The sequence below is a fragment of the Anolis carolinensis genome, chromosome 5, assembly GCF_035594765.1.
Source record: "Anolis carolinensis isolate JA03-04 chromosome 5, rAnoCar3.1.pri, whole genome shotgun sequence".
Taxonomy (NCBI): Eukaryota; Metazoa; Chordata; class Lepidosauria; order Squamata; family Dactyloidae; genus Anolis; species Anolis carolinensis.
In genome coordinates this window covers 121,763,963-121,777,469 of record NC_085845.1, presented here as the reverse complement: position 1 = coordinate 121,777,469, position 13,507 = coordinate 121,763,963, and the positions used below count along the sequence as shown (strand labels likewise).

The 13,507-nt window shown below is 37.6% G+C and overlaps 1 protein-coding gene across 15 annotated transcripts in view; it reads right to left on the bottom strand.

Annotated features, from left to right (window-relative positions):
* pcdh7 (protocadherin 7) overlaps positions 1 to 13,507 on the bottom strand; it is a 473,476-nt gene that overhangs the window by 116,790 nt on the left and 343,179 nt on the right. For 7 of the 15 annotated variants that reach the window (XR_010006631.1, XR_010006630.1, XM_062982208.1 and 4 more), the window contains one exon: positions 11,871 to 11,928. The exons of the other annotated variants lie outside the window; for them this stretch is intronic. Coding sequence is in view for 5 of the 7 variants with exons in the window: in XM_062982208.1 (XP_062838278.1) it covers positions 11,871 to 11,928 (58 nt within the window). In the remaining 2 variants the exon portion in view is untranslated. The remainder of the gene's footprint in view (positions 1 to 11,870; positions 11,929 to 13,507) is intronic. 15 annotated transcript variants of the gene reach the window in all.

Below are 13,507 nucleotides of genomic sequence, written 5' to 3'. Positions count from 1 at the left end.
CATTTTAAAGAAAATAAGTAGTATTAACATGGCAGAGGAAGATACCATATGTTTAGCAGTCACTTTAACCTTAGTAACTAGATACTCAGAAGCAGACACTCCCATTGAATTACATATACCCACCAGTGCTCATTATTAAAAAGGAGGAAAAAGCATAGTACCAATGTACTCATTAAGGTGTGAAATTACAGCAGCAGCTACAGGTAGAATTTTAATATAAAGATAGTCACAAAGGTAATATCAGCACCAGCAGGTAACCTAGTGTATAAAGGTCTTCTCTCCACCCATCTAGGAGGATGGATTTTTTTTTTTGGGGGGGGGGGAGAAGGAACTGCATACAGTTATATGTGCAGTGAAGAAAAGTCTCATAGTTCATCATTTTAACTAACCTGTCAGACTTGCCATTAAGAAGCTGTATACTTCTGATTGCTTTCTGTTATCTCACCAATTAGGAGCATAAGAAGGAAATCTGCACATTCCTGCTCCTCTAAAACAATTATCAGTTCAGATTACCTGCCATATCTAAAAACATGCAAACAAGGGTGCCATTATGTTGAATTCCCCCTATCCCTTTATAATGGGTAATTCTATTTATCCTGTTTTCTTGACATCACTGCAATATGCATATTCCCCTTGTCCAACAGTGTCGGCCTATTGTATGAGTTAGGGTTAGAGAAATATACATAGAAATTATATCAATAATTTGGGTGGGAAGAACCTTCAAAAACATTCAGATAATGCTTAAAATGTGTTTGGATGTTAAGAAATCCTAATGCAAAGAATCTTCTACTATTGAGAATTTTCAAAGTTCTGAACTTATTCCACCCAAATTTTGTATATGGTTGTTTTGCACCGCAAATAGCATTGAAAATATTCACATGCATTCAAATACTGTTAAATACATGTATTTTTAATATTAAGAAACTTTAATGAGAAGAATTTTCTTCAAATGGGAATCTTCACCGATCAGGAGTTCTTTCCAAAATTTGCATGTGGTTGTTTCGCATAGTAAACAACATTTTCTGAACAGGGACATGATTTCTTTTGTATAAAGTAATATTTGTTTTCAGAAATATTGCTTTCGACAAAAGAAATAATACTTGCTGTAGTTGAGGACTTTTGCTGCAGAAAATTCTAACACAGCTGTATTGTATACAAAATAAGAAATACTTGTTTCTGCGCAGAAACTCTTTGCAGTGCAAAATTTTCCCTTTGTTCTATGCAAACACCACATATAAATTTTGAACAATAAATAATTTTTCCAAAAATGCACCTATCAAAGACTTTCTCACAGTAGAAAAAGATATTGAAACAACTTAATGTTTACTTTGATAAGAAAATTAGTAAAGAATTCTTACCCTAATCAAGACATAGGATTAAGCAAAAATATACCATTATAAAAGAAACAGCAAGGGTCTTTGTTTTCACATCCCCGATATCACTAATGCACGATACCTAAGACAACTGAATTCTTGTAATTTGAGTCCATGGGTTAAAGTTCTACATTCTGGAGGTTTAGAAAACAAGTATACTCTTTTTCTACATGACAGCCTTTTGAATATTTAAAGATTACTATCGTATCACCTGTCCAGGCTAAATATACTCAAATTCTTCAATCGTTTTTCACAGGGCTTAAGCTTCCAGAAGTCTTAGTCACCCTTCTCTGAATGTGTTCCAGCTTGATGCTACTTTTTTTTAATTGTTGGGCCAAGAACACAGTACTCCAGGTTTGGTATGACAAGGAAGATAATATAGTATAGTAGAGTCTCATTTATCCAAGACTCGCTTATCCAAGGTTCTGGATTATCCAAGGCATTTTTGTAGTCAATGTTTTCAATATATCATGATATTTTGGGTCTAAATTCGTAAATACAGTAATTACAACATAACATTACTGTGTGATGAACTACTTTTTCTGTCAAATTTGTTGTATAACATTATGTTTTGGTGCTTAATTTGTAAAATCATAACCTAATTTGATGTTTAATAGGCTTTTCCTTAATCCCTCCTTATTATCCAAGATATTCGCTTATCCAAGGTTCTGCTGGCCCATTTAGCTTGGATAAGTGAGACTCTACTGTACTATTATTTTCCTTGGTATGGGCATGGTTGATAGAGTCTAGAACTGCAGACATTCAACAGTTTAAAATTGCAACAGTTTATCAGAAGTGCAAATCCACATCATCAAGTCGAGCTGCTAAATAACTGATCTGAAACTCAGGATAACCAATATTTCTCAATTAGAAAGTCCATAAAGACTTAGATCAATCAACAATTTTACTTGGTATATGGAAGTTTTCTAATTAGACATAAGAAAGAGGTGGAAACTTGATACAGAACTGTCATTTGGGGGTTAAGTTTTTTTAAAAAAATTGCAACAAGTGGCTTCCCATACCAGGCCTCTGCTCATAGATATACGTGATGTGAAAATCTGTCTGTCTTATTTTCATTGAGTTTCACAATTACTAATTTTTATTCTAATTTATTTTCCATTTCTATGTCACATTGTAATCAATTTGTCATCTTTTGAACTGGCTAAATTATTTATGTGCATGTTTTTAAAATGTGTGTACTTCAAGTGTGTACATACACTGCTTTAAAATGCACATATAGTATCGTGTTCAGTTCACAGCATCTAGGTTTTCTGAGGCAAAATGTGATCCTTTCTATTAATAGTTTCAGGAGGTGAGAAAAGGATACCTGAGATGTGAATCCAATGAATTTATTTCCCATCCCTAATGAATACTCATTATGGTTCAAACGTGACGCAAAGGAACACAAGATCTTACATGTTATAGTACAGTTCATAACAGGAAGGGACTAGGAGAGATGAAAGATCTCCAACCACGTTATCACACTTGTGGCTTTAACCCCTTGCTACACTTTGGAAACAGGGCCTGCCAAGTGCCATTGCATGACACTGGCATGACCACACCTTACTGATCTCTGAAGTGGCGAATAAGAGTTGCCAATGATACAAGTTAAGTAGTGTTTCAGTAAGCTCAGATGGAGCTACTTGTATTTTTCTTCAACTGATGGGACAGGGTGCCTTACTCTGTTCCCTCCTTGTGATGGAGGAAGAAAGGAGGGCACTTGGAGTGCAGCAAAGTTCCCCACATGCCTGTTGTTTTGCTGGCAATTGTCGGCAAAATGGAACAAGATGGGAGGGGCTCACATGTATGATGAGATCTCTAGTGTTAGCTATTGACATAACATGAAACTTCAACTCTAGAGCAGTTCCACAGACTTCGCTGGAAATAATCAATCTACACACTTTCTCATTGAAACAAATAAATAAAAAAACCATCATCTGAGACACACAAAAAAACCCCACAAGCTTGCACCATCTTCTCTAATCAGCCATGCTATGAAAAAATCACTTTCAGAGTAAATTAAATACTCTAAAAGAGGCTGTTCAGCTATGGATACATCCACTGAGGAATGGCAGCAGCGTAGGTGAGAGGGGGATGTTGCTTAATGTTCTGTATATCAATTTGAGCCTCTTAGTGCTTTGTACCATTTTGGCGTAAACAACTCTAAATAATTTCCTTGCAATATAATGAGGCTGAGAAGTTTAAAAGCTGTTTGATTTTTCTGTAGTTAAACATTCTGATCTAAATGCACACACACACATGTATGTGTGTGTTTGTAATGTCTGTGTGTTTAGATTAGAATGTCTATCCATAAGAAAACTGAATGCATGAAGAAAAAAATGAATCTCATTGTGTGTACTACACACACACACACACACACACACATTGAGATTCACTTTTTCTTTATATATATTCCTTTTCTTTATATATATCTAACTTAAAAACCCAAACATATTAGTCATCTGGTGATGTTTTTCTTCTATTTGTATTAAATATTGAAACTTCTGCTTAATCATTTCCACTTTTTAATTAGTATTTTGCCATCTTTTCACCACACCCCCTGCTCTGCATGGTGCTTTACAGTTTGAAAAGAAATTATTGGGGTTAGTATCTGCTCTGTGTGTGAGAGAGAGTGTGTGTACATGTGACTTTCATTTACCATAAAACAAAACAAAACTGGGGACAGCTGCCTATGCTAAAATAATAATAGTATTTAAATACAATTATATGTCAAGGTAATGCTGAAGATAGGGGGGAGGAGGAGGAGGAGGAGGAAGAAATGTAGAAACATAGAGTACAGAAAAATGTAGTGAACATTCCCACTCAACCTCTTTGAAAAGATATTTCTAACATAATTACTCATACAATTCAAAGACATAGCCATGTTAATATAAAATGAATATTGTCACATTTTAAAGAATAACTGAGAGAACAAAGTTGGTAGCATATGGTTTCAAAGAGGCTTCTTAGGTACTCCATGCATCTGAGAAGGTAGTTTTAGGACTTGGCTACATTAATAAAAACACCCGTACTCATATCAGATCCAGCAATGGAAGTCAACATGGTGTGTAGAGACTTTTGGTTAGTACTTGGAGCTTTTTGCTTAAAACTTTAATGTCTTCTACTGGCATTGTTGTTGTTGTTGTTGTTTGTTTGTTGAATACTCCACAGCTTGGAGAAAATTCCAGAGCATCCATGGGCGTTTTGGCCATCTGGACAGCTGGGTTAGATCCATTTCAGCCTGATTTGTTGTCTACCGGGAAAGGAATGGACTTTCCACACATTGCTGTCACTGCTTCCCACTAGCCATAGGGTTCCCTGCAAGTACCATTGAAGCCATGTCTGCTAAGATTTTAATGTGGTGTCTGTATGATTAGGAAGAAGGTGGCGGACACTACCCCCATCCTTGCTGGTTGCTTAGAAGCACCATTATGACCTCAGTGGATACAACCATGACAATCAGGTTACACAGTCGACAAATGATGTCTGCCCCATCTCAGCTAGATTTTCTGGACACCTATACAATGCTGTAGAGGGTACTAGTCATCTGGCTGCTATTGTGTTCAATTCAGTGATGTAATGCTCTAGACTGGTCCCAGATTAAATAACCAGTATAGACACAGTTTTAGCCTATGAAAGCTTAAGCTTCCAATTTCATTTTCACAGTTCATTTCTATTGTTCAACAAGATCTCTTTGCATACTGATAACCATTTATAACAAGACAACCTTCTGCAATTCTCATATCACCTTCTGAACATATCATAGTCTCATATCGCATAACACTTTCTAAATTTGTCATATTTTCATATGATAAACCATGATTTTTATATATTAACCATGTTTTGAGGCTTCATCCACAATTGCACAGTAGATGATCACACAAACTGAGACTTGTACCTATTCATATCTCTTCTACACCTTTGTCAGCTCCTAGCCTAGGCTGGAGAATTGGGGGGAGGACTATGTGACAAACTCCTCCCCCTCTATTGTGGATTCCTGCAGTGTGGATGTGTGAAGAAATATTTTGTGAGGAATAGGCAATCTAGGAAGAATGGGAAGAAAATGAATAGAATTTTCTCTTGGTCTCAGTCTGATGGGCTAATGCTAGTTTTTCCTGACTTTTCCAGAATGTTTTAAATATATACATCTCAGGAATTGCTAGCAGTTAAACAATAACAAATCTGTTATCTGATTTAACTTTGCATTATTTACTAATGAGAATAGTAATTGCCACAGGTTGCTCTCCATTCCAAAGGGAACAGTGTCCCAATATTTTGCCAGTTGGAAACAGCAGCAGCCCCTAGCGTGGTTAAGTGGTATCGGCCAGCAATGGGCTGCCCAATTCCTGATCCAGGACACATGCACAGTGGCCAACCCTGATTCTCTTCTGTAAGCAATAAACAAATTATGTTATCCCAACACTGTGTGTTTGTGTGTCATAATTGGGTTGCTAGCGGGAGGCAGTAGTCGCACCAGCCCAAAGTAAAATTCTCATAGTCTTCTAACCAGCTGTGAAGGTGGATGACTTCTGGGAGCTGTAGTCCCAAAAGCAGTCCCAAGATACCAACATCATATTGTTTCTCCCAAAATCAGTTATATGTATTAATTGGTTGGGGTTGTTGTGTGTTTTCCAGGTTGTATTAATTGCTGTAGATCAGTAGAGAACAGTTGGCAGCTCTATCTGCTTCCAGCTCCGGTTTAAACAAAGATGCAATATTAGAACTTTTTTTCAAGGTTATTGAATACATTGAGTGTTTCTATGTGTTGGTAAAGTTGTCTTTTTGAAAATTATTATTTTACATATAAAGAGGGGGGAAACAAAACAGAACTAGAAACAGAACAGTCAATTTTTTCACATGTTGAGTCTACATGTTTTTAAATAGGTGAATAGAACTATAATTGTAGTCAGATTTCTTTCCTTATCCAGGCATGGACAAACTAAGGTCCGGGGGCTGGATGCGGCCCCTGGGGTGCTTACTTCAGGCCCTCCTTGTTTTCCTTGTTCTCTTGGCATAAGGACATAATGGCCCATCACATCCTTATGCCAAAAAGATGAGGGAGGGAAGGATGCAGAGCCCTCTGGAGCACTCTCAGCCACTGTGTGTCTTGCTCTCCTCCTGGCATAAGGACAGTGGGAGCGGCCCCATTCTTATGCCAGGAAAACAACTTGAGGAAGACACATGGTAGATGAGAGCCCTCTGGAGCACTCTCAGCCATCGCCCTCCTTCTGGCATAATGCCAAGAGGACAGTCCAGGGATCAGGGGAGGAGGATCAGGGCAGTTGCCATGTGTCTTGCCTTTCTCCCACCATAAGGATGGGGTGAGCAGGCCTGTCCTTATGCCAGAAGAACAACCTGAGGATGACCACTGCTCCACTCTTTCCTAGTCCTCCCTACACAGCGTGTGCCCAGCCCCCCTCCCTCCTGGCCTGGCCCTCCTGACTAGACCCACAATGTGGCCTCAAGGCAAAAAAGTTTGCCTATGCCTGCCTTATCCGCTAAATATACAAACAATTAAGCATTCCATATTTCAATAGATGCCTACCAAGTTTTTCCTCCACCTGTACTGTACATAGTTTCACAATAACTATAGTCTGAAAGGAAGTAATTTGGAGTGAAGATTTAATTTAGTACATCAGATAAGCAATGAGACCAAAAATTAGTATACATGCTTGATTAGGCACAAAGATAATAGGGGTGTACGACTCGGCAAAGACCCGTGCCATTTTTAGTCCTGTTTTTGTCCCCCCCCCCCTCCCCTGTTCAGTTTACTGAGAAACTCTCCCAAAATCAGGAGGAGAGTTCAATTTTTGTTCCAGTAAGATTCAGTCCATTGGTGCCAAATGGGAAAAGTTTGAGGTTCATTTCTCCATCATTTTTAGGCCTATCAGTACAAAACTCACTTCACTTGTATGCCACATTTACAACTGCAAGCCTGCCAAGTTTCAGAACATTTCACCAAATTGAGAAAAGTTTAAAGTTTTTACCATAACATTTTTTTTATTTTTAAAAACTCACAAGAGGGGGTTCTGGGAACTGAAGTCCCAAGTGCATGCAACAAGAGGGGAGGAGAATGGACACAGTCAACCAGGCCTTTGATTGGCTGAGAAAAAAAGTGAGAAACACAGAAAGAGTAAAACCGCAACTCCCATCATGTCCCGAGAGGAAGCACAGAGGCTCCTTCAATGCCCGCGCCACATAAAGTGCAGCTGGTAAAGTGAGTTTCCATTTGCCTCAAGCGGGCACTGGGTGGGTGGGCTTCGGGAAGAAAGAAAAGGAGTTACAGCCTGCCTGATTTGTGAGGCTGCCCAAACACTGCCTCAGGTAGAGTGCCACTCTACTGTGATCTGTATCGGCTAAGGTTTCGGCTGCTCCCTGCCAGGCTCGCTTCCAGGGATTCGGAAGCTGAATCCCCTAAATCCCTCATATGCAGTACACCAAAATGAAATTGTGCACACTCCTAAGAAATACTACTACTTAAGTGTAATTATTTACTATGGCACTGCATTAAAATAAATATAAGAAACTATTTCACAACACACATGTTGCACATCCTGTGTACTGCAATTATTTCTGTCTGCATTTACCTAAAGTACTTTGTAATTCTGAACGAGGTGAAGCATATGACTGATGGCTGATCTGTTTTCTTCTATACTTTGAGAATAAAGGACACTGCTCATTTCTACATTTTTGTTGTTAACAGCCATGGTAACCCCATGAATGAGAGACATCCAAGTCATCATATTGTCAACAGGCACAGCATTGATACGATCTGTTCTGGAATGCAGTCTTCTTTTTTATTGCCTTCTACCTTACCAAAGACTATGGGCTTTTCTAGTTAGTCATATGTTTTCATAGCTCTACATGTTTGTTTGACTTCTTGTGATTTGAAAGCACAATATTCAATTAAGGCCATTGCAAATGCAATGTGATACTTTGTACTAGTATCTGTGCCTTTGAGCTGAGAATATGATGAAAAAATTGATTTGCAAACATAAATAAATAAATGTTGGAACTGAGCTAAGACACAATTATAGCATAGTATCATGAACAAGTGCTTTGGCATGCCATAAGAGAGAAATGAAAATAAAGGCTCAGATTTCACATATCCTGAACCAAGACAGCTAAGTAAGGACAGTCTGATACTCATTATTTGGAGACAGTTGTTTTGAATTACAGAAATTCCCTTCACTTTCAGAACTTATTGTATTTGTTAAAAAGAATGCTGATAAATATACTGTTGCAAAAGAAATTATAGATTTAAAAGACAAATAAGGTAGCAGGAACAAATAGTTCTTGGAAGGATACAAACATGTAAGTAGGATTAGAAACTCCAAAATATTCATCAGGCTGCATTCTTATGTCCAATACAGGTCTGTACTTGAGCTTTCCAATGGAAACCCTCCATAAATCAGCTTTTTCTACTCTGCACTCTCTATGTGAACATCTATTAAAGCAATGCAATTTGGCCTATACAAATTATACAGAAATGCACTAATGGGTTCACTCTACTAAAACATGCAATATTGAGTGAACCTCAGTTAGAAGTTTGATTTGAGACCTTCCTTGTTTTGTTCTGTGGCATCTTTGTTGTGATGTACAAACATGAAATTCTGAAATAGAAAGCACTATGATATTTGTGTTCCTTTTTCACTTCAACTTGATTCAGATTTCTGCTTCTGATTTTGAAGGTCAGACAGTTAACTTTCAAATAACATTTCAATAAACCAAAAAAAAAAAAAGTGGGGAAGCTTTCTCCAGCTTTGTAATGTCATGCTGCATAATTCCTTCACTTTTCTGCTTGTACAACTTAACTGATGCTTGGGCGCACAGCAGAGCAGAAGCTGACTTAATGAAGGAAGGCGTTCTTCCTTTACAAATGAAAGGACATAGACAGGTCTGCCCTAAAGCAAATGCTGGTGGAGGCTGCTGCCTGACATGTTAAAGCTATTTGAGCAGTGTTGGGCTGCTCCTGGTCAAGGAAGGATGAGAACTTATTCTCAGTCAATTGTAATTTGTCAAAATACAACGTGGGTAGGTGAGGTGAGAGCCACATTTATTTAGATCCTTTCCCTTCCTGGCTTATTGAAAAAGCCAGAGGTAGATTAGCTGAGTGGATACAAGGAATGATCAATTCTCCACTAAAACAAGGCAAGAGTTCCATTATACCTAAAGGAGGCAGTTATAAAACTATTCTTTTGACCATGGTATCATTTTGGGGAGTCTTGTTGAGATGATACATGGTGGCAATGATTTACAGTAGGTGTGTATCTTTCTTGTTTGGGAAACCCAGAAGGTAGTACTGGTGAGCTCCTGTTCAGCCACCTGACTGGTATTATGAGGGGTTATTGAGGGCTTGGTTCTCTTTACCATGCTATGCAACATATACATGCAATTATTGGGTGAGGTTTATGGAGTTTATGGGTGGTCTTGGGACATTGCTATCGATGACATACAACTCTATTATTTATTTACCTAAAAGGAAAGAGGACTATTTAGTTCTAAATCACAGTTGGTTGACAATAATGGACAATAATGGACTAGATGAGGAAAAACAAATTGAAACTTAATCCAGGCAAAATAGGGGTGATGCAAATTGATCAAAAGACTAGGATTTGAGATTCAAATTGTGCTTGTTTAGTTTATAATCCTCTTGCACACACAAGTCTGCAGATTGCATTCCTAGATTTAGTGGTAAGCTTGGGTTAACTTTTGAAAACTGTTTGGAAATTTTAACCATCTAAAGAGCTGCAACCAGATTATTTATCAGGGCTAGCTACTTGGAGCATGAACCCATTTTAATACCACAGTTTTACTGGCTAACGATATGTTTCCAGGCACAATTCAAAGTGCTGATATCAGCTATAAAGCCATATACAATTCAGATCTCCGTTATCTTAAGGATTGAAATTTTGTATGTGTGTATGACACTTCTTTTGAGATTTTCAGGGAATCTCAATCCCACCACCCTCACAGTTATATCTGGTGGAGAAAAAGAAAAATATCTTAATAATAATAATATAATAAAACTTTATTTATACCCCGCCACCATCTCCCCAACGGGGACTCGGGGTGGCTTACATGGGGCCATGCCCAGAGCAAAACAATATAACAAGTATAAATACAACATAACATAGAGCAATTAAACAATACAATAAGTAATAATATACAATATACACTACAACGCAAATCAAAGAAACAGTAAAAACAGGGCCGGCCGCATGAATACAAAGATAAAAACTCGGGTGAGAAAGATAAGGGGAATGGAGACCACGGGGAGCAGGGACATACGAAAGTGGAACCGTCTAGAGGAAAGATGTTGGAGAGGAGCAAGAAAAGGAATAAATAACAGTTACTCTCCAAAAGTGCAGCGGAAGAGCCATGTTTTTAAATCTTTTTAAAAAGCTAATAGAGTGGGAGCTTCTTCGTTGCTTCTCCCAAACTATGGAACTTCCTTCTTATACATGCTAGACAAGCATCCTCCATAGTGAGATGCAAAGACCTGATAGTTTCAATAGCGTTTTGGTAACTAATTGCCTGCAGGGGAGGAAGGCTTTTAACAATGTGATTTTATTTTATGCAATGAAAAACATTTTATGCTGCATCTCTTCTAATTTTTCCAGACTGTACTGAGTATCAGAGCTTGAGAAAAGGCAGAATATAAAACAGCAACAACAGGCTATGAAGAAAGATCTTTTAGTGGTGTGTTTCTTTGTGTTGTAGTTTTATTGTTATCATTATGTTTTTAAATGAGTCCATATAAAAGCACAAGTGTTTCAATGAGGTAGTTCATATGGTTATTTTTTATTTATTATTTTGTATTTTAAATTTACCATATTGTGAATTACCTTGGATCCCTGCTAAGAGAAAAACAAGATATGATATAAATGCATAAATAAAATGCAAATGTCTTAATATTCTGGTTTGAAAGGCTTTGTTTCAACCCCCCTCCCACAAAATCTCTAAATATGTAGAAAATGGGATTTTTTTTTACTAGGCCAAGGGATTTCTGCTTAGCTCATATAAGTCTTGTCTATCTATGTCAGTGTATAATTGTCTCCACGCTAGGAAAAATGATATCTATTGAATTTGGTCAGCGTGGAATTGTATTTTAAGGAGGGGGGTTAGGTTTACTGTCATTCATACATTTATTCATATTCAAGGTGGTAAGAACTTCAGGTAGTCATTTTTAAAAGTAAATGGCTGCAAAAATATTTTGCAACCATGTTTTTTCCCACACTGCACAATTATGTCATTATGATTCCACTATAATTTCCATGGATTCATCCTATGGATTCCTGGAATTTGTAGTTCTTTGGAATATTTAGGACTCTCAGCCGGAGAGTCTTAGTGATTCTCCAAAGTGTATGCCACATGATTCTACAGGATGTTGCCATGGAGGTTGAAGTAAATTTATTGTGCTATAAAAATGTAATGTGAAAGAGGCTAAGTACTGAAAGGGACAGAATGATGTGAGAAAAAGTAAATGTGTCCTACCTCCCACAAATTCCAAATGGAACCCCATTAGTTCGGTTTGGACTCTGGATGTGTGAAGCTGGGGAAAGAAATGGTAAAAAAAAGCAAGGAGGTAAAACAATATTTCATATTCTGGGTATAAATATTTTGGCAATGTAAAATGTTCTAGCATCTCTTTGTATGCCATTGCAAACTAATTTGAAATATTTTGAACACTTTGAGAGCCTTATTTCAATTTATCTCTACCAAGCCATGGAACTTACTGGCTGACTTTGAGCAATTTACTCTTTTCTTTCAACTTGGCATGTTTCTTACGGTTGTTATAAGGATACAGGGAAGGAGTTTGTGTTACTTAGAGCTGCTTGGAGGAAATGAAGGGTAGGTATCATTGTAAATAATAAATTAAATAAAATTGCAGTCCAATGTGGGTCACCTAATGGGGAAAACCATTATTACTTTTGATCCATCTAGACTTGCACACTATATCTGTGTGGTCAGTAATGAATAGAATACAACAGCAGGCATCCTTGTTTATGGGGCATATGCCATTTCCATACTCCACACAATACTTTCGGTATCATTTCATTTAAGTAGAAATTCACTCAGAGGACTTTATCACATGAAAGGGGCAAATTGGCATTTAAGCAGATAATCGTGTACACATCCTATTGCTAGTTTGCTTCCTCCTCCCCATGACTAACCCATTACCTGCTATTGATAGGAAAACCCACCCATAATTCAGGGCCCTTTCCTATCAATATCTCATGCAATCAGCCCATTTTGCTTCTTGAGCTAGCATGCTGACATTGAAATGACAAGGGAACAAGGTTGTCCTTTCTCTCTTATCCTCCTACTTACTATTCCTCAGGAAGAAATTCATAGTTTTATCTTTATGCTATTTATTAAGCTTAGCTGGAATTGCGAAATACTTAAAATATTTCAGAAAAAATGAACTGCAGTACTGCTGAGTTATGAGGCTAAGAGGAAGTTTAGCCATGGGACCATAAGTCATCAAATCAGTAGAACGGTGTGAATGCCATCTGGTGTGATAGTGAGGCTCCTCACCCATTATGTTGCCAAAATCAGTATGGGATAGCAGCCTCATGTGATAAATTTCATAGTCAAATAAACCTACACCTATAATTTATTTCTCCATTGTAGTTATAACCGCCATTCCATTTCATAGAAAAATTGCTTTAAAAGACTACAAGAGAGGATGTTGCCAGTAAAGTTCTCATAGCTAGGGTTCAGAATATTTTTTCTCTTTCATTACAAACTGGCCACCATAGGCAACATGTGATGAGATAATCTTGCTTTTAACAATGCCTGCAAGCTTCCTTCCCTTCCCATACTTCAAATAAAGCCCAAGGGAAAACGTTATAAAGTAATTTTTCCCACTGGGCTTTTTTTCAGATCAGACAGCTAGCAAGTCTTCAGGTCTCACACATGCCACTGCTGGCCATGTCATAACAGTAATGAATGATCCTACCTTGCAAAGAAATTCTAAATCATGCCAAGAATAAAGCAGAAAACAGGATCCCTTTTTTCCAAACAAGAAGAAAAGTTTGGGAAAACTTGGAAACAGATTTTCAACATAGCATTGTTCTTAGGCACTTGAGGTGTTGATTTTATTTTATTCATCCATGTCAGAAAAAAAA